Here is a 20,624-nt window from a genome sequence, read left to right as displayed (position 1 = left end):
TTGTCCAGTTCTTGCCGCACCGTCCCCCACAGTTTTCTTGGGAGCGACCTGACCGAATCCCGTACTAGTCGGCCCGGCTCGGTCACGATTGGGTGACAGGTTATTTTAGTCTGCCCCGGCGTCTCTGTTAGGACCTGGGAGAAGTCGTCTAGCAGCTCGTGGAGCTCCCTGTCCTATTCTGGCGTCAGCTGTGAGTCTAGGTGGAGTCCCCTCGTCATCCCTTCCTCTCTAGGTGTTCCTGTCCCACTTGCCAGAGCCTCCTGCTCCCGCCACGCCTTAAGAAGGTTAATATGGTAAATATTGGTGGCTTTCCTCTTACCGGGCATTCTGATTTCATAGTTTACGTCTCCTGCTCTCCTGGTCACCTCAAAAGGGCCCTGCCACCGAGCTAACAACTTAGATGGTTGCTCCGGTAATAACAGGAGAACCCTGTCTCCCGGTTGGAAGGTGCGCAGACGGGCGTTTTGGTTATAATGCTGCATTTGCCGTTCTTGTGCTCCCTCCAGATTACGCTTTGCAAGGTCCCCTACCTGGCGTAGTGTTTCCCTTAACTTAAGAATATACTGGACCGTACCCTGTACCCGGGTCTCCTGCTCCTCCCAGGTCTCCCTTATTATGTCTAGGAGCCCTTGTGGTTGCCTACCGTACAGGAGTTCGAACGGTGAGAAGCCTGTGGAGGCTTGGGGTACTTCCCTTACTGCGAACATCAATGCTGGCAGGGCCCGGTCCCACTCTTTGGGTTCTTCTTCCACGAATTTCTTAAGCATTCCTTTAAGTGTCAGGTTAAACCTCTCCACGAGGCCGTCGGTCTGGGGATGGTAGACTGATGTCCGTAAAGTCCGTACCCGCAACAGGCGGCATAGTTCCTTCATTAGGGTTGAGGTGAAGTTCGTTCCTTGATCTGTACGGATCTCTTTGGGTAGACCTACTCGCGAAAAGATCTTAATCAGTTCATTCGCCAGAGTAGGGGCGGTGGTATTCCGGAGCGGGATTGCCTCCAGATAGCGGGTCGCATAGTCAACGACTACCAGTATATACTGGAACTGGTTTTTTGTTCGTTCTAACGGGCCAACTATGTCCATCGCTATTCTTTGGAAGGGGGCGTCTATTACCAGCATTGGAATTAGTGGTGCCTTGGGCACCTGTCCCGGCCCTGTCCTCTGGCACTCGGGGCACGAATCACAAAAATCTTTTACTGCGCGGTAAATACCTGGCCAGTAAAACCTTTGCAGTAGGCGGTGCACCGTCTTTTCATACCTGAGGTGCCCGACCCAGGGGTTACTATGGGCCAGCTCCATCAGCCGCCGGTGGTATTTAGCCGGGACAATCAGTTGGGTGGTCACCTCCCCGGGTTCCCGCCCCCTGTGACTCTATAGAGGCGGTCGTCCTGGATCTCGAAATACGGGTATGTCAAATCCCTGGTCACAGCTTCCCCTTCGCCCCCCTTCCCGGACGCGTTCTCCCAGGCTCGTTGTAAAAGGGGGTGTTCTCTCTGTTCGCGCACGAAATCAGGGGGCCATTTGTCCTCCCCTATGTGCAGGTCTGCCCCGGGTACTCCCTCCGGCTTGCTTGGCGCCGTATCCCCTGGGTCGGTGGCCAGGACGGCCTCTCCCCTTTGCCATTCCCGGAGGGCCTGTTCAAATCCCGGCCAGTCTCTTAGGCCACACTGGTAACACGCACCTCCGGCGCCTTGCGATAGGGGTGGGTTGTCCTTCACTTCCTCCCGGGTCACCGGGCGTGGTGCAGGATCCTCCCTTGGTGGCTTACTCCACACCGGGGCCAAGCGCCGTACTCTGCTCTTCCCAGGGCTGGGGGGCCCTGCTGGGTTACGGAGTTCCCCTTGCCGTGGGGGAAGTCGAGCCCCCCGCCCAGCTCCCATGGGCTGTTCTTTCCGCGGGCCGCTCGCTTCCCCTCCTCCCTTGGCTGCCAAATAGTCCTCCATTAAGGTTACTGCTTCGCCTAGTGATGTGGGTTTGTGTCGCCGCACCCACCGCTGTCCCCCCCCGGTAGGATGTGGATGAATTGCTCCACCACCACCTTCTCTGCTACGTGGGGCCCAGTTTGCTGGTCTGGTTCCAACCAGCGCCAGCCGGCCTCCTTGAGCCGCTGGGCTACTACCCGTGGCCGAGCCCCGGGGGGATATTTTTCCTGTCTGAACCGTTGTCGGTATGTCTCAGGTGTGACGCCTAATTGGTCTAAGATTGCCGCCTTCACCTTAAAATAATGTAGGGCATCTCATGGGTCTAGACTCCGGTACGCCAACTGGGCTGGGCCCGTGAGGTACGGAGCTAGTACTATGGCCCAGTGTTGATCTGGCCACCGGGCGGCGGTGGCTACTCTTTCAAACGTGACCAGAAAGGCTTCTGGGTCGTCCGAGGGGCCCATCTTGGTCAGCCTCACTGGCAGTTGGGCTAGGGCCCCCCCGTCCGCCCCTTCTCCCCCGGGCATCGGGGCCTGACCTCTGCCTAAGCTCCCCCATTGTCTCACCCAGCGGTCCTGTTGCGCTTGGAACTGCTCCGAGACGTCCCGTAGGAGCTGGGCTTGTTGGTCACACTGCTGGGTGGCCAGTTGTTGGAGCAGGGCTGTCTGCTGCTGCTCTTGTTGATGTTGATTGTCTGACAGCCACTTAAATATGTCGGCCGCATCCATCTTCCCGTGGGTCGACCCTTCGGACTCACGTGGCGGGTTGGCTTGCTCTGGGCTGCCTTCTGCCCGCCGCTTCCTCTTTACCTTTTCCAGTCTCTTTCCTTTTTTTGGGGGGGCGTGTCTATATCTACCAGTGTTTGGGGTTCGCAGTACTACTTATACCCACGTTCTCCACCACGTGTAACGGAGTGGCGCCCCCTTCTCCTCCGTTCACCCCTCAGTGTTCCCCGCCGTCTCTGCAGCGCTGAGACAGTTGCGATTTCAATCCCCCGTAGTCGGGAGGGGAGATAGGTGGGTCCGGGCCCGCCCTCTCTCCCGGACCCCAGCTCAGGGCCGTAGGGTCAGGATCAGTTCGTCCTGCCCTGCTGGGGGGGGGGTGCTGGCCCGCAACTCACCAGCACGCCGGCTCCTTGCCCTGCCCTGGGCTACTTCCTATCTCCTCCCGCTGGTCACCCTGCCCTAATCCCGGTGTCCTCGCTCCGTCTCTCCCAGCCTCCGGTTCGCCTCCGGGCGTCCGAACCCTTCGCTGCTCGCCCCACTGCGCTCCCTCCCACTGCTCTCCACCTTCCTCCTCCTCCTCCGACGGAGTCAGCCGGCTTTTTGAAATGCCCGCGACGGCGTACGGGTGTGATGGCGTCCGACGTCACGTACGCAGGCCCCTCCTCCTTCCCCCTTTCCCAGCTCCCGGTCAACGGGGGATTCCTGGAGCTGCCGCTCAGCTGGGCAGCAGCAGCTGAGCACGCGCCGCATATCACCCCCGGATCTCGAGTTGCCCCGAAGAAGGTCAGGGTGACCGCTGGGTTAGTGCGGGGTGGGTTCGCCTCCCCGGGGGGGGGCCGACCCGCTCCGTCACACAAAGGAAGGTACCAGGGTTGGTATTAGTGTGGTATGTCATAAGAACATAAGAACGGCCGTACTGGGTCAGACCAAAGGTCCATCTAGCTCAGTATCCTGTCTACCGACAGTCGCCAGCACCAGGTGCCCCAGAGAGGGTGGACCGAAGACAATGATCAAGCGATTTGTCTCCTGCCATCCCTCTCCAGCCTCTGACAAACAGAGGCCAAGGATACCATTTTATCCCCTGGCTAATAGTCTTTTATGGACCTAACCTCCATGAATTTATCCAGCTTCTCTTTAAACTCTACTATAGTCCTAGCCTTCACAGCCTCCTCTGGCAAGGAGTTCCACAGGTTGACTACACGCTGTGTGAAGAAGAACTTTCTTTTATTAGTTTTAAACCTGCTACCCATTAACTTCATTTGGTGTCCTCCAGTTCTTCTATTATGGGATCTAATAAATAACTTTTCTTTATCAGCCCTCTCCACAGCACTCATGAGTTTATAGACCTCTATCATATCCCCCCTCAGTCTCCTCTTTTCTAAACTGAAAAGTCCCAGTCGCTTTAACCTCTCTTCATATGGGACCCATTCCAAACCCCTAATCATTTTAGTTGCCCTTTTCTGAACCCTTTCCAAGGCCAAAATATCTTTTTTGAGGTGAGGAGACCACATCTGTACACAGTATTCAAGATGTGGGCGTACCATAGTTTTATACAGGGGCAGTAAGATATTCTGGGTCTTATTTTCTATCCCTTTCCTAATAATTCCTAGCATCCTATTTGCCTTTTTGACCGCAGCTGCACTCTGTGTGGAAGTTTTCAGAGAACTGTCCACGATAACTCCAAGATCTCTTTCCTGATTTGTCGTAGCCAAATTAGCCCCCATCATACTGTACGTATAGTTGGGGTTATTTTTCCCGATGTGCATTACTTTACACTTATCCACATTAAATTTCATTTGCCATTTTGTTGCCCAATCACTCAGTTTGGTGAGATCTTCTTGGAGTCCCTCACAGTCTGCTTCTGTCTTGACTATCCTAAACAGTTTGGTATCATCTGCAAACTTTACTACCTCACTGCTTACCCCCTTCTCCAGATCATGTCCTGTGGTGGTTGGTAAGAATCATCTTGAGGTTAGGTGGTTATCTATAGGAGACTATGGTTCTGTCTCCCAGAGCCTCTTGGAGTATGGTATCCTGTTCCAGTATAGGCTGTAGTTTATTGATAATGTGTTGGACAGGTTTAAGTTGGGGGTTGTAGGTGATGACAAGTGGTGTTCTATTGTTAGTTTTCTTGGGTCTATCTTGAAGTAGATGGTTTCTAGGTATTCATCTGGCTCTTTCAATTTGCTTTTTTATTTCTCCGGGTGGGTAGTTGAGATTTATAAATGCTTGGTTGAGATCCTGAAGCTTCTGGTCTCTGTCAGTGGGATTAGAGCAGATGCGGTTGTATCGAAGGGCTTGGGTATAGACGATGGATCGTGTGGTGTGTTCTGGATGGGAGCTGGAAGCATGTAGGTAACTGTATGAGTCAGTGGGTTTTCTGTAGAGAGTGGTGTCTAATTTTCCATTGTTGATTTGTACTGTGGTGTCCAGGAAGTGGACCTCTCATGTAGAATGGTCCAGGCTGAGGTTGATGGTGGGGTGTAGGATCACAAAGAAAAAACAATTTCTTGCCATTTCAACCAGAAAGGACACTGTCTCAATGACTTAACTACCTGCATTCTGCTACAAAGACCTTTTACATCTGCACTTGAAAGGGAATCCTCTGAACTGTCATTCATGCTACAATTCGACACTCTCCGGTGGAGATTGAACAAAGATTCCAACTACCTTACCCATTACAAAGATAGCTTCCCTAATTATCACCTCTAATACCATTAGCTCACAGATATCTACCTTTCCCCACCTCTAATATCATTAACTCACAGACACTTACCTTCCTTCCCTCCCCCCGCATCCCCCTTCTGTTCTGAAATGTGATTTGTCCTTTTCATATGTGTTCATTTTTTTTAATTGTATCCTTTGGTATCTATGGTTGTGACTATTTTCTTTCACTATTTGATCTGAGGAAGTGGGTCTGGCCCACGAAATCTCATCATCTAATAAACCATCTTGTTAGTCTTTAAAGTGCTACATAGTCCTGCATTTTGCTTCAGCTACACCAGACTAACACGGCTACATTTCTATTACTATATATACCAAAGGATACAATTAAAAAAATGAAGACATATGAAAGGGACAAATCAAATTTCAAATTTTAAATAGAATACCAATTGAAAATTATTAAATATTTTGCATATTTTTCTACATTTTCAAACTTATTGATTTTAATTACAACACAGAAAGCAAAGTATACAGTGCTCGCTTTATGTTCTTTTTATTGCAAATATTTACACTGTAAAATTGAGGAACAAAAGAAATAGTATTTTTCAATTCACCTCATATAAGTAACTATAGTGCAATCTCTTTAACATGAGTGTATTACTTACAAAATAGAAAAGCATCTGACGAAGTGGGTCTTTGCCCATGAAAGCTTATGCCCAATACATCTGTTAGTCTATAAGGTGCCACAAGACTCATAGAATCATAGACTACTAGGACTGGAAGGGACCTCAAGAGGTCATCAAGTCCAGTCCCCTGCCCTCATGGCAGGACCAAATACTGTCTAGACCATCCCTGATAGACATCAGTCCCAGTACACATCTTTCTGGGATGCCACTGTTCACCTGTCTCCATTCTGAAAACTAACCATTTATTCGTACCCTTTGTTTTCTATCTTTTTACCATTTACTGGTCTGAGAGGACTTTCTCCTACTTCTTACTTTGCTTTAAGAGCCTTTGGTGAGGGACCTTGGACTTTCAGAAAGCCTTTGACGCTGCTCATTCTTGTCAACATTATAGACAAACCAAGAACTGTTCATCCAGATAGAAAAATAAGATCTTCTAGAAATAATAATAATGGTAATAACATAGAGATACTGGAGCAGGTGAATGCCTCTGCACAAGGAAAAGTAGATCAAGAGAAGGATTGGAAACAGGCTGCATATGTATCAAGGCTCACAGTGCCTTCTAGGCTAACCTGTGGTTCACCTCGAAGAGGTGGGGTCTGTGAAGTGTGACTGGGATGCTGTCCGGGTGCCACGAGAAAGAAGAGATGCAGCAATCTGACTGGCATGTGGGCTGCTGTTGGCATAGTTCCTGCTTGGGGGTCTGTGCAGCAAGAGAAAGGACGCATGCTGACTAAGCCGGAACGCAGAGCACTGTGTAACGTTGTGCTTCAAGGGAATGCAGCTCTGCGTCTTGTGTGTGAGCTACTGCCAGCGTTGTGGCAGTTTGGGGGGTGGTACATCTACAGGGCAGGGATACCCTGATGAGCCCTATGTTGCAGCCTGCTGTTGTGAGGAGGAATAAATGGGATACCTGGGGCAGGGTATAGGGTGGTAAGTAAGCCCACAAGTTTTGATGTTATGTCTTTCCTGTGTCTGATCCTCGTGTTCCTCCTCACTGCCAGGCTGGACTTCATCTACGACCTCTTTGAAAGAGTCCCCAGCCGGAGCAGTGAGGAAACTCTCAAGATGGGAACCCAGCGGCGCAGACCAACCGTCAGCTCCCAGTTCAGGGTAAGGAGCTAAGTTCCCTGTAAGCTGCTTGGCCGCATAGCTACCTGATGAGTCCGTGCAGGAAGTCAGGGTTGCTGTGTGAAGAGCGCCCTGCCTGCAGCCCCAGCAGGGAGCTTCCATGGCTAGAGGAGAGGCAGGCATCATCTCCATATTGGTGCACATAACAAACTCCATTCCTTACATGGGCATACAGATTAGAGGGAATGCTGCTGCCCACCCCGCGCCCTCTCTGTTCCCTCTTACAGGCCATGATGGTCACTGCAGCTTCTCCCTTTGCTTGGCAGGTATAGCGTTGTATGTAGCCAGTTTTAGTGTACCAGGACTGGAATTTTTCTCTGCCACAATTATCCGTTCCCTGGTGCCTGGGTAGGCCTTGCTGCCAGGCAGGAGGCACAGAGCTTGAAGCAGCAGGACAGTGCCCCGTGCAGCCCACATCTGAGTTCTCTCCAGTGCTTGAGGGATACTCCCAGAGAGGACCCCTGCCAGATGTGTGAGCTTCAAGCCTCACACAAAAAAGGACCAAGAGGTTCGATTAAAAGTCCTCATAGATGCAGCTCAGAGGCTGGCTTCAGAGCAGAGTCGCTCGTACCCGAATTCTAACCCTTCAGGAGGAGTCCGAGCACTGCTCCCCATCCCCAATGTTGAAGAACTGCAATTGGCAGCTGGCCAAGAGGCACCAAAGTCATAAGAACATAAGAATGGCCACACTGGGTCAGAGCAAAGGTCCATCCAGCCCGGTAGCCGGGCTGCCGACAGTGGCCAGTGCCAGGTGTCACGGGGCAGTGAACTGAACAGATACTGATCAAGCGATCTCTCTCCTGCCATCCATCTCCACCCTCTGACAAACAGAGGCCAGGGACACCATTCCTTACCCATCCTGGCTAATAGCCATTGATGGACTGAACCTCCATGAATTTATCTAGTTCTCTTTTAAACCCTGTTATAGTCCTAGCCTTCACAACCTCCTCAGGCAAGGAGTTCCACAGGTTGACTACACACTGTGTGAAGAAGAACTGCCTTTTATTTGGTTTAAACCTGCTGCCCATTAGTTTCATTTGGTGGCCCCTAGTTCTTATATTATGGGAACAAGTAAATCACCTTGCCTTCTTTACTTTCTACACACCTCTCATGATTTTATAGACCTCTGTCATATTCCCCTCAGTCTCCTCTTTTCCAAGCTGTAGAGTCCTAGTATCTTTAATCTCTCCTCATATGGGACCCGTTCCAAACCCCTCATTGTTTTAATTGCCCTTCTCTGAACCTTTTCTAATGCTAGTATATCTATTTTGAGATGAGGAGACCCCATCTGTACATAGTATGCAAGATGTGGGCGTATCACCATGGATTTATGTAAGGGCAATAAGATATTCTCCGTCTTATTCTCTATCCCTTTTTTAATGATTCCTAACATCCTGTTTGCTTTTTTGACTGCCGCCGCATACTGTGTGGACGTCTTCAGAGAACTATCCACGATGACTCCAAGATCTCTTTCCTGATTAGTTGTAGCTAAATTAGCCCCCATCATATTATATGTATAGTTGGGGTTATTTTTTCCAATGCACATTACTTTACATTTATCCACTTTCAATTTATTTGCCATTTTGTTGCCCAGTCACTTAGTTTTGTGAGAGCGGCGAGGAGTCCTGTGGCACCTTATAGACTAACTGAAGTATAGGAGCATAAGCTTTCATGGGCAAAGACCCACTTTGTCAGATGCATGCCCACGAAAGCTTATGCTTCTACACTTCAGTTAGTCTATAAGGTGCCACAGGACTCCTCGCCGCTTTTGCAGATTCAGACTAACACGGCTACCCCTCTGATACTTAGTTTTGTGAGATCTTTTTGAAGTTCTTCAAAGTCTGCTTTGGTCTTAACTACCATGAGCAGTTTAGTATCATCTGCAAACTTTGCCACCTCCCTGTTTACCCTTTCTCCAGATCATTTATGAAAAAGTTGAATAGGATTGGTCCTAGGACTGACCCTTGGGGAGCACCACTAGTTACCCCTCTCCATTCTGAAAATTTACCATTTATTCCTGCCCTTTGTTTCGTGTCTTTTAACCAGTTCTCAGTATATGAAAGGATCTTCCCTCTAATCCCAAGACAACTTACTTTACGTAAGAGCCTTTGGTGAGGGATCTTGTCAAAGGCTTTCAGGAAATCTAAATATACTATATCTACTGGATCCCCTTTGTCCACACATTTGTTGACCCCTTCAAAGAACTCTAATTGATTAGTAAGATATGATTTCCCTTTACAGAAACCATCTTGACTTTTGCCCAACAAATTGTGTTCTTTTACATGTCTGACAATTTTATTCTTTAATATTGTTTCAACTAATTTTCCCAGTACTGACATTAGACTTACTGGTCTGTAATTGCCAGGATCACCTCTAGAGCCCTTTTTAAATATTGGTGTTACATTAGCTATCTTCCAGTCATTGGATACAGATTATCAGATATTCCAAACCTGACCTATCTTTTGTAGGTGACAAATCTGAGGACTTGTCACAGATTGAAGGGTCATTAGAGGAGGTTTTGGAATTAATTGATAAACTTAACAGTAACAAGTCACCGGGACTGGATGGCATTCACTCGAGTTCTGAAAGAACTCAAATGGGAAATTGCAGAACTGTTAACTATGATTTGTATCCTATCCTCAGCCATGAAGACTGAAGCAAAGAATTCATTTAGTTTCTCCACAATGACTTTATCGTCTTTGTGTCCTTTTGTATCTAGATTGTCCAGGGGCCCCACTGGTTGTTTAGCAGGCTTCCTGCTTCTGAGATATACTTAAAAAACATTTTATTATTATCTTTTGAGTTTTTGGCTAGCTGTTCTTCAGACTCCTTTTTGGCTTTTCTTATTACATTTTTACACTTCATTTGGCAGTGTTTATGCTCTTTTCTATTTACCTCACTAGGATTTGACTTCTATTTTTTAAAAGATGTCTCTCTATCTCTCTCTGCTTCTTTTACGTGGTTGTTAAGCCATGCTGGGTGCTGGCAGGCTTGTACCTGGCACGGGCACCGTAGCCAGCCCGTGCCCCTTTAAGGGGTCCGGGGCCAGGAGCGGGGCAATAGAGTTTCCCTGGTGTTGGCCAGAGTGGCCACCAGGGAAAGCTGGGGAGGGCTAGCCTCCCACTAGTTCGAATTAAGGGGCTACACACCCCTTAATTCGAACTAGTATGTTCGAACTAGGTTTAGTCCTCGTACAATGAGGTTTACCTAGTTCGAACTAAGCGCTCCGCTAGTTCGAATTAAGTTCGAACTAGCGGAGCGCTAGTGTAGCGCCTATCAAAGTTAATTCAAATTAACGTCCGTTAGTTTGAATTAACTTTGTAGTGTAGACATACCCATAGTTACAATGAAAAGCCAAAACATCTTTTAAACAGTGCCAGATCTCAGATCCGATACCCAATCCTTAAAACAATAAAACCTAACGAAACTACCTAAACTTTACCCTACTTACAGAAAATGAAGAATGGTGTCTTGGAGAGAGAGAGAGAGACATGCTTGTCCCTCTCTGTAGCTGCAGAGAACTCACTCCCAGAGACAAAAGGGAGAGAAGGAAAAAAAAACCAAATTCCTTTGTCCCAGTTTGAAAGTCCCACCTACATTCCTACTAGTCACTCCTTCTGGCTAGGTGTAGTTAACCCCTTAATCCCCAGGCTGCTGGCTAACCCTCATAATCATGACAGGCCCCTCACCCACAGGATCCCACTTAAGCAGTTAACCAGTTAAATCTAACTTTTAACTGGTTAACTGATCCCTGGTGTCCCCTCGGACTACTGGGTGCAGTGGGATAGACACTTGGTTTGTGCCCCCCACCCCCTTCTCATGATCAATTCTTGGTCCAGCAAGTCCAATTTCTCCTTCAGGTGGGAGCCTGGAAGAGGTTCCACAAAACGTGAAAGGAAAGGGGTTCTGCTCCCGTTGTTTCCTGATTCCAAAAGCCAAGCAAGGGCTCAGATTTTTCTAGACCAGAGGCACTGGGAGGGAAGAGAGAGAACAAGGGCAGGGCCTTGAGGAAGAGGCAGAGTGAAAGCTGGTCTTCGGAAAATAGGTGGACCAAGGGTGGGGCCTGGTTTGGGCACCTGTAGGGCCCTCCCCTACTTCCAGGGAGTTCCTACATCGAGTTCTACACGGTGTCCCTGGCCTCTTTCACTACCTCTCTGGATCCTGGGCCTTGGTCTGCTGCCCGCAATTCGAAGGGTGAATATTTCCACATGTCTGTTTCTGAGGCCACAGAAGGTTCCTCGGGTTTGTGGCGGGCCGTGCACATGTTCAGCGTGCTGGCTTTACTGCAAGTCTGCACCAAATATGGCTTGGCGGTGATGGCGCCCTTCCCGAGGAGATGAGCATCGCATGTCTCTCCATATCCCGATAACTGACTAGTGACAGGGCAGCCTGGGGCTCGATGGAGTCCAACATCCCCCTCATCCAGTCAACATTCCTGGCCCTAGGATTACTAGAAAGCACTCAAAAGTCTACCCTCATCCCAGTGCAGAGCGTAGAGTCATCGCAGAGGTACTAGACTCCACTCAAGCCAGAGCCTCCCTTTTGGGAGACTGGTTTCAGGTAATTGTGGTCCTGCTGAGGTTTCTTAAGGCCAACCTAGTTACAGTAGCATGCAGCTGTCTGAGGATTCTGGGCCACGTAGCATCATGCACTGACATCACACAACATGTGAGGCTGTGCATCAGACCTTTTCAGGCCTGGCTGGCCACACCTGCCCATCTCCATCTAGATTTGGTTCTCACTGTACCGTTCTGAGTCCTCGTTTCTGTGGATTGGCAGCCCAACCATTGCACAGTTTGTTCAGGAATGATCTTTTTGTGACCCCAAACTCCGATTTTGGATGCATTAGAGCTGGATTGGGGGGACCACTTAGTGTCCTCAGAACTCCAGGTCTCTGGTCTCCAGAGAGAGCCCTTTCCGAGAGCTCAGGACAGTCCCTCCAGTTTGCCAGGGGTTCTTGCCTCACGCTGAACGAGGTCCTCACGGACCATGCAGCAGCCATATTTTACACCAGCAGGCAGGGTGGAGGCCCATTCTGCCCTCTTGCGCTGGGAAGCAAGCCATCTGTGGGAGCTCTGCATAGCATGTTTAATCCACCTCAAGGCTTCTCCCATCCCAGCAAAGCAGGAGTAGACAGCAGGTTGCCTCAGCAGGTCTTTCTCCACTCGGATTACAAAAGAGATTTTCAAATGGTGGGAGACTCCACAGATAGGCCTGTTTGTTACCCAGATCAACAGGAAATGCTATCAGTTTTGCGCCCTGTAATGCCACTACCCGCGGTCTCCCATGGCTGCTTTCCTGCTATCGTGTTAGCTCTTTGAAATCAGCATACATAGATTAAACAAACTTAATCTGATGCCTTTCAGCTTTTCTACGATGAGGAGGAAAGAGCTCTAGTCCCTCCCTAGTTAGTCTTGCTGGTGTTTGTTTACTAGGCTGGTGTAGAGAGTGAAGGACCAAGCAGACAGTGGGGAGAAAAGTGAATGACATTCTGAATATCCTATCAAGAGGTGAAAAAGCAGAAGGGACCAGAATCTATTCTTGTGCAGAAATCTATTCTCCCAGACCCTGGCCTAATGTCATTAAGGTAACTGTCAGCTGGAATTTGCCCTTGTTCTCTTCCCTTCTCCACTCTCACTCATCCTGTGCTCACCCAACATTTCCACCTGGGGAAGAAGTTGGGGCAGAAAAAATTATTAGCTTCAGGATTATTTCACTTTAAGCTTTTTGAATGAAACTCAGAAGACATCAAATGTGAAGTACTTTTGGGATGGACTGAACTGTGGAGACCTGGCAAAGGGACAGAGCCCTGTCTGAGCCTATTCCATCTGTTTTCTATCGTAGTCCGGCTAAAGTGAATTTAAAATCCTTGTGGGAGAGCCTGGGCAAGGAGAAGCCTCCAACACTGAGTGTCGAGATGACCTTCCTCCCGCACTTTGCTACCCCACGTTGGCCCGTGGAATGAGGCTGAGTATAAGGAAGGAACTTGGCTGCATCCCAATACAGAAAAATATATCAAGGAGAACATGATTTCTTTGATTTTTAGTACAGTTCAGTATTAGAGCTCCAGAGAAATTGGGGTGTGGAACAAAGCCGCTTGCATGGGTCATAGTAAGCAGATGTTGAGTGTCTGGTCACCCCACCCCTGTTTGCCGGAGCATGCCTGGCACTGATGGGCGGTGTCTCTGTTCCTGCAACCTGCCAGGGAGACACAGACCCAAGGGAATGGAAGCAGCAGGCTGCCAGCTGAGCTCCCCATAGGGGGCTGCTTTACCTTGTCTTTCCTACTGGCAGGAGAGCTCCAGGCTCCAGGAGGGGCGGGAGGAGTCCTGGGGTGGGGAAGGGGGTGGCTGCTGAGTAGCAGGAAGCACAGATGGCAGGTGCTCTGCCCTGCTCCACTACCTTGCTCCATCCTTCTGCAGCTTTCCCCATGCTTCTGCCTCCTGGAAGCCTGTTGGACCAGGAGGCCTAACCACAGACGGACCAATGGTTAATGGTTAATCTGGCCCTGAGGAGAGGGCAGGAGTGCTGCACCTACCTGGCGCAGCTCCCGGGGGGTACAGGTGGCTCTGCACTGCGCAGTATAAGGAAGCTTTCGCTGTACGCACTGCTCCCTCCCCCCGCTGCCTCCATTGCTTGAGAATCTCAGCCAATGGGGGCTTGAGCCCCTGCCAGAAGCGCTTTCTTGCAGCGTGCAGAGCCGCTTCCTCCCCCTGCCAGGCAGAACCCATGGGCGGGATCTGGCCCGCAACTTGCCTTGAGTGGGCCCGTGAGGCTCAGGGTCCCCTACTGCTGCGGAGCATGGCTAGAGCTCCAATGTCTAATGCTGGCTTTCCCGACTGCTCGGGTGAGCCTCGCGGGCCAGGTGAAGGCAAGTCATGAGCTGGGTATAGGCCATAGGTTCCCCACCCCTGCTTTAAAGTCTTCCACCCATCTACTTTCTTGTTCTCAGAATTTCTCCTTGTTTCCCTTTAACTGGGACACTGTTTCAAGATCATGTAGACTGTTGTATTGTTTATTTCCCCTTGTTCCTCAGCTTCCCTATACAATTTTGCTTCTCTTTTTTGCATTGTTTCTTTACTGTTTTGTCAGTTCCTGTAGGTTTGTTTTATTTCTTCAGTCACGTGTTGCAGCATTAGAGCCTTTTGTTTTCTTCTTTTATTTGTAACTTTCCATGTTTCTTCTGCAGTCCACTGTTCTTCCCCTCTTTCTACCAATTATCTCTTAGGCTGCTTCTAGCTTAGCTCTTTCAAAATTATCCCAATATTTTTTCACCTTGTTTTCTTCAAGATCTGTAGGAGCTTCTAATGTGTCCCTGACCCTGGTACTCATCCTGCAATCTTGAAAGATCTGAATCTATTTTCTTCCTTTCTCCCTTTCTTCTCTTTCTTCCTTCCAAGTTGATGTTTGCTTTAAGCAAGTAATGGTCACTCCTTATATCTGCTCCTCTGAATACTCTTGTGTCTAGTACTAATATTTTCTACCTGTGACTAAGACAGACATAGGCAGTCTCATTTTGCATAAAAGTTAAGAAAGCATTGCAGAAATAAAAATAACAAGGCATGTGATTTGGATTATATTAATCCTGCGATGTTTAAATATGGAGGTGAAGATGTGGAATTAGTCAATCTACAACAAAATCTGGACATATGAGAAAATGCTGGAAAAATGGCCCCTCTGTGGTATTATCAAATTACTAAAGAAAAGTCATCTAAGCAGTTGCTCAAATTGGAGAGGGGGTGAGGAGGACGGGAGAGTGTTAGCCACAGCCCTCCTGAATAGAATGAAGGGAAGTTTGGTTAGTATTGTACATGAATCACAGTCTGGCTTTAGAAAAGGGGGATTGTGCACAGACACTATTTTCCTCCTGTGACAGATTGTTGAGAATGCAGCTGAATTCCAAGACAGTCTTGCCATTAATTTCATGGACTTTCAAAAGGCATTCAATAATGTAAACAGACAATGAGTAAAACGTGAAACAATGTGGAATTCCAACAAAATTAACTGATATTATGAAGGCGGTCTGCGTCGACTCAAAATGAAGCATTAGTCTTAAAGCATCAAGATAGGTGTAAGACGGGTGCATCCTGTCTCCTTTTCTGTTCGTGCTAGTAATCAGCCATGGATTAAAGCAATGTGACAGTGATACATATGACCTAAAATGGAACAATTCAGAGCTATTTGTTTTAGACTTTGCTGACAACATCAAGGAAGATGCAAATGGACTACAAAAATGCACAGACTAGGTAAAAGAAATAATGGAGAAGATAGGTTTGGGATTCAATGCAAAGAAATATAAAGTCCTGTTAATGGGGATTACAGGAACATAAATCAAAATTGAAGGAGTGAAACAAGAAGATGGACAATTTCATGTATGTTGGATGTACCATCAGCCAAAATGGTATCAACTTCAAGGAAGTAAGAAAAATCAGGAAGGCAAATGCTGCATTTGTAAGACTCAAAAACACCTCCCTCAAGACAAAACTGAAAGTGAACAAAGTGATCGTTATTGCCATCATAACACTCAGCAGTGAGACATGGCACCAAGAGAAATATGCAAAAGCTGGCTGCATTTCATCACATATGTCTGACATAAATATTGAGAGTAACAGAGAGAAACTAGTAAAGGTAGAACAATTACCGGGCAAGGAACCCCCTCATAGACAATCTACAAAAGAAGACATTGGTAGCTGGAGCATGGAAAAAGAATGTTTAGGAAGTACCGCCCACAAACAGCAGCCAGAAAACGCAGGAAGAGAGGAAGATGACAAATAACATGAAAACAAATAATTCTGAATGGCATCAAGCATCTCTGCATGAAATGGGATGATGTGGAGAGAAAGGTATTTGACTGGGAAGGATGGCAAATGTGGGTAACCCAATGCGCAGCAAAGAGTGGGCTGATGGGCTGAGTTACGCCTGTTTGCATGTTGGCCATTGTTTTGGTATTCAGGATTTTACAGTGGCTGGTAGCTTCTTGTTTTTGATTACTTCTTGGAGTCTACCCACCTTGGTTCCAGCAAATGAGCATGAAAGCTTGATTTGTCTGCAGTCCAGATAGTCTGTGCATCCCCTCCCCTCCTTTCCCCTCTCCTGCCACCTGACTGTGTGCACCAGTGACTGTTAAGGGAGTAAAAAGTTCTAGTTCTTTCATTCAGCTCCTGATCTGGGTCTCTGGGCATCCCAACAGGACAGCACAGTTCAAGCTTCTGGCAACATACTTGTTAGATGATGAGCTTTCGTGGGCCAGACCCACTTCCTCAGTCTTTAAAGTGCTACATTGTCCTGCATTTTGCTTCAACTACCCCAGACTAACACGGCTACATTTCTATCACCATACTTGTTAATTTGCCTTTTGCGAAAGGTGGCCTTTTTAGTAGCCATCAGTTTGGCCAGTAGAATTTTAGAGATTTGTACCTTCATGAAGGTACAAATACATGATTTTGTATTTTTCTATTTGTGTTTTGTACCTATACATGATTTTCTTTAAGGATAAGAAGCAGTTGCATTTGCACCCTGCTTTCTTCCCAAAAGTGGTTTTGCAGATCCACTGCACTCCAGAAATCTCCTGAAGTCCTGTGAAAATAGGAGGAGCAACATCTATACTTTCTAGATGTTATGAGGGCCCTACCATTCTATGGAGAAAGGACCAAGCTGTTCCAAAGATCTACCCCATTGTTCATAATGGTAGCGTAGACCACGAAAGGATTCACTACCTCCACTCAGAGAATCTCATCCTGTATCCCATTGTGCATTCACACGTGTTACAAGATGGCAGTCTACCTTGGCTGCTTTCCTGGGGTAAATCCCTTTCAGGACATCTGCAGAGTGGCAAATTCTGCATCGGTGTGCACATTCTCTGCACTCTGCCTTCACTCAACACGCCAGGGATGACACCAGTGTTGGCTGAGCACTTTTTCAGTTAGTATGTCCATGAACTCCAAGCCCACCTCTTACACAACTGTTTAGGAGTCACCTGTATTGGAGTAAACGTGTGCAATCTCTTGAAGATAAGATGGTTCTCCTTTGAGAGACGTCCCTGGGGGTGCTCCACATCAGGTGTAGAGCATCCCAGCGCCTCTGGATGGAGTTTAGCTAGCAGTGCCTCAGCAGGGGCTGTGCACGCGCGGCGCGCAAACTCCCTGACTAGCTATATGCAGGTGCGGCCCCACGCCCCCATTCTGTTCCTTTCTACTGTCCCTGGCTGCGAACGAAATGCAGCAGTGCTCTTCTCTCCTCAGCACACTTAGATGTTAGAGGAGTTAGTTTTTAGTTAGTTACTAGTTTTTGGTTAAGTCTTTCACTGTTTCTTGTTATTTAGATTAAATTAGTACTAGTTAAAAAAAAAAAAAAAAAAAGGAGTGCAGGGTTTGAACTGCCACTTCAGCATACAAGCCAGTGTGAGCTCTCCCGGCTTCAAACGCTGCACGCTCTGCAGTGGCGCGGTGTCTGCCTCTATGGGCATGTCTCCTGCCTCAAATATCTGGGGAGCTCTCATTCGCGCAGAGACTGCCCCCACTGTGTCAAAATGAGACTCAGGTCTCACTGGGAGAAGGAGCTTGTATTGAAAAAGCTCCATAATGACAACGACAAAAGACATGCCTCTGACCCAGACTCTGGGCACGGCTTAATGCCTAACAAAGATAACTCTAAGCTCTCTAAAAGAAGGGCAGGATCATTTGACCTCAGCAACCCACCAAGAGGCAGTCTGAGAGAAAAAAGTCAGACCACTCAGGCAAGAACCGTCTGAGCATGTTTGGCTGCCCAGGTACTTCGGGCAAACAGCGTAGTAAGCCTGAAAGCGCTTGAAACACTGCACTGACAGTGACAGAGGCAAAGTGCAATTCTGTGCCAGCCTCATCAAATCCGGTAACGCTGACCCCAATGACAGCTACACCGGTACTTCAGCCTCTCATGACAGCACCTAGAGAAGGGATAGAGCACTCAGTCAATACTGCCTCTTCCTCTCAACTATTAGGGGCAATAGCTCTCCTTCTTAGCTCTGAGATAAACGGGCTCCTCTCAGCTAGTGCAGCCTCCCGCATCACAACCTTCCCTGATTACCTACAGGGAGAATAAAGACTTGCACATTGATGCAACTCTTCTCTCCCCTAGAGAAGGGCAAGTTCGTTACCTCAGCAACCCACCAGAGGCATTCTGAGGTAAAAAAGTCAGAGCACTCAGATAAGAACCATCTGAGCACGTTTGACTGCCCAGATACTTTGGGTGAACAGTGTAATGAGCCAGAAAGCTCTTCAAACGCTGCCCTCACAAGAGGCAACAGGCCATTCTGTGCCAGTCTCAGAAACCCTGGTAATGCTGACCATTATGGTAGCTCCACCAGTACCTTAGCCTCTCGTGATGGCACCTAGAGAAGAGATAGAGCACTCAGTCAATACTGCCCCTTCCTCTCAACTATTAGGGGCAATAGCTCTCCTTCTTAGCTCTGGGATAAACGGGCTCCTCTCAGCTAGCGCAGCCTCCCACATCACAAACTCCCCTGATCACGTACAGGGAGAATAAAGTCTGGCAGATTGAGTCATCTCTTCACTTTGAATGAAGACAGACACATTTAGTCACAGCTTTCTGATGACTCCGATCCGCCATCTCCCCTCTCACATGAAGAGGGAGAGGATTTTGGTGCTTTTCATCACAACTGCTCCCTGATTCAAAAGGGTCTCTGGGGACACAGTCACTTGCAACTGGACCGTATCAGAGCGCAAATGACTCCCTGGGCTCCCTATCTGTGGATGCCCCTGCCCGTGGTGTACCCTCCACAGTGGCAAATGTGGAATTAACCACCAGAACAGCACAGAAAGAGACCATTTAAAATTAAACATATAGATAAGACTCATGATCTACAGAATCTCCTCACAGACACATTAGGAGGAGTGATAATGAGAGCCAATATTCCCCTATGTCAGCGATGGGATCTTTGGCTCCTACAACACCATTAGCTGATACAGGGGAGGCAATTCTACCTCTTTGGAGGACATTTCCTCTTTCCAAAACTTACTTAAAAGAGTTGCACAAGATCTAAATATCCCTGTGGAGGAAGAACAGGATACTCCCCATGAACTCACTAATATCCTACAAGCTGAATTTCTCTTCACACATTTCCCCCGCCCCCAATTCTCTTGTGGTGGACGCTGCACAGCAAACAAACAAGCACCAAAATTGCTGAACCCCATCTGACAAAGAAAATAAAAGATTAGACTCGTTTGGTAAAAGAGTGTATGCTTCAGTCACACTCCAGCTGAGGGTAGCAATTTATCCAGCCCTGCTTAGTAAATGCTATCATAACAATCCCATGAAAATAAACATGTTTATTGCTGATCTGCCCAAAAGCCAAAATGCACATTTCAAAGCCATTGTTTCTGAGGGGCAGTCAGTTTTCGCGTCTAGCATTGCAAGAAGCTCTCGATGCAGCACAGACATCCATAAGAACGATGGCTACAGCTGTCACTATGCGGCTGGCCTCCTGATGCAACCCTCTTCCTTCATCACTAATTACCTCAGACACATGGGTCCAAACCATTTTCAGTACATGGTCCTACTCTTCGGACTCTCTACATCTCTGAGAGTATTTTCCAAGGTCCTAGTGGCAGTCATAGCCCACCTCAGGAGACAGGGAGTGACCATATATCCCTACTTGGATGACTGCCTAGTCAAAGCAAGGTCCAGACATGAGTGCCATCAACACACTCATAGAATCATAGAATCATAGGACTGGAAGGGACCTCGAGAGGTCATCGAGTCTAGTCCCCCGCCCTCAAGGCAGGACCAAGCTCCGTCTACACCATCCCTGACAGATGTCTATCTAACCTGTTCTTAAATATCTCCAGAGAGGGAGATTCCACCACCTCCCTTGGCAATTTATTCCAATATTTGACCACCCTGACAGTTAGGAATTTTTTCCTAATGTCCAATCTAAACCTCCCCTGCTGCACTTTAAGCCCATTACTCCTTGTCCTGTCCTCAGAAACCAAGAGGAACAAATTTTCTCCTTCCTCCTTGTGACACCCTTTTAGATATTTGAAAACCACTATCATGTCCCCCCTTAATCTTCTTTTTTCCAAACTAAACAAGCCCGGTTCATGAAGCCTGGCTTCATAGGTCATGTTCTCTAGACCTTTAATCATTCTTGTTGCTCTTCTCTGTACCCTTTCCAATTTCTCCACATCTTTCTTGAAATGTGGCGCCCAGAACTGGACACAGTACTCCAGCTGAGGCCTAACTAGCACAGAGTAGAGCGGCAGAATGACTTCACGAGTTTTGCTTACAACACACCTGTTGATACAACCTAGAATCATATTTGCTTTTTTTGCAACAGCATCACACTGTTGACTCATATTCAACTTGTGGTCCACTATGACCCCTAGATCCCTTTCCGCCATGCTCCTTCCTAGACAGTCGCTTCCCATCTTGTATGTGTGGAACTGATTGTTCCTTCCTAAGTGGAGCACTTTGCATTTCTCTTTATTAAACCTCATCCTGTTT

At 47.9% G+C, this 20,624-nt stretch overlaps 1 protein-coding gene across 6 annotated transcripts in view; it reads left to right on the top strand.

Moving 5' to 3' along the window:
• LOC102447238 (unconventional myosin-X-like) overlaps window positions 1-20,624 on the top strand; it is a 316,165-nt gene that overhangs the window by 139,239 nt on the left and 156,302 nt on the right. For all 6 annotated transcript variants that reach the window (XM_075914469.2, XM_089779563.1, XM_089779562.1 and 3 more), the window contains one exon: window positions 6,998-7,106. In XM_075914469.2, the coding sequence (XP_075770584.2) occupies window positions 6,998-7,106 (109 nt within the window). The remainder of the gene's footprint in view (window positions 1-6,997; window positions 7,107-20,624) is intronic.

Source organism: Pelodiscus sinensis, chromosome 7 (genome assembly GCF_052426305.1).
Source record: "Pelodiscus sinensis isolate ZL-2025 chromosome 7, ASM5242630v1, whole genome shotgun sequence".
Classification (NCBI taxonomy): Eukaryota; Metazoa; Chordata; order Testudines; family Trionychidae; genus Pelodiscus; species Pelodiscus sinensis.
Note: the sequence above shows the minus strand (reverse complement) of the source record. Positions and strands in the feature narration are given on the sequence as shown.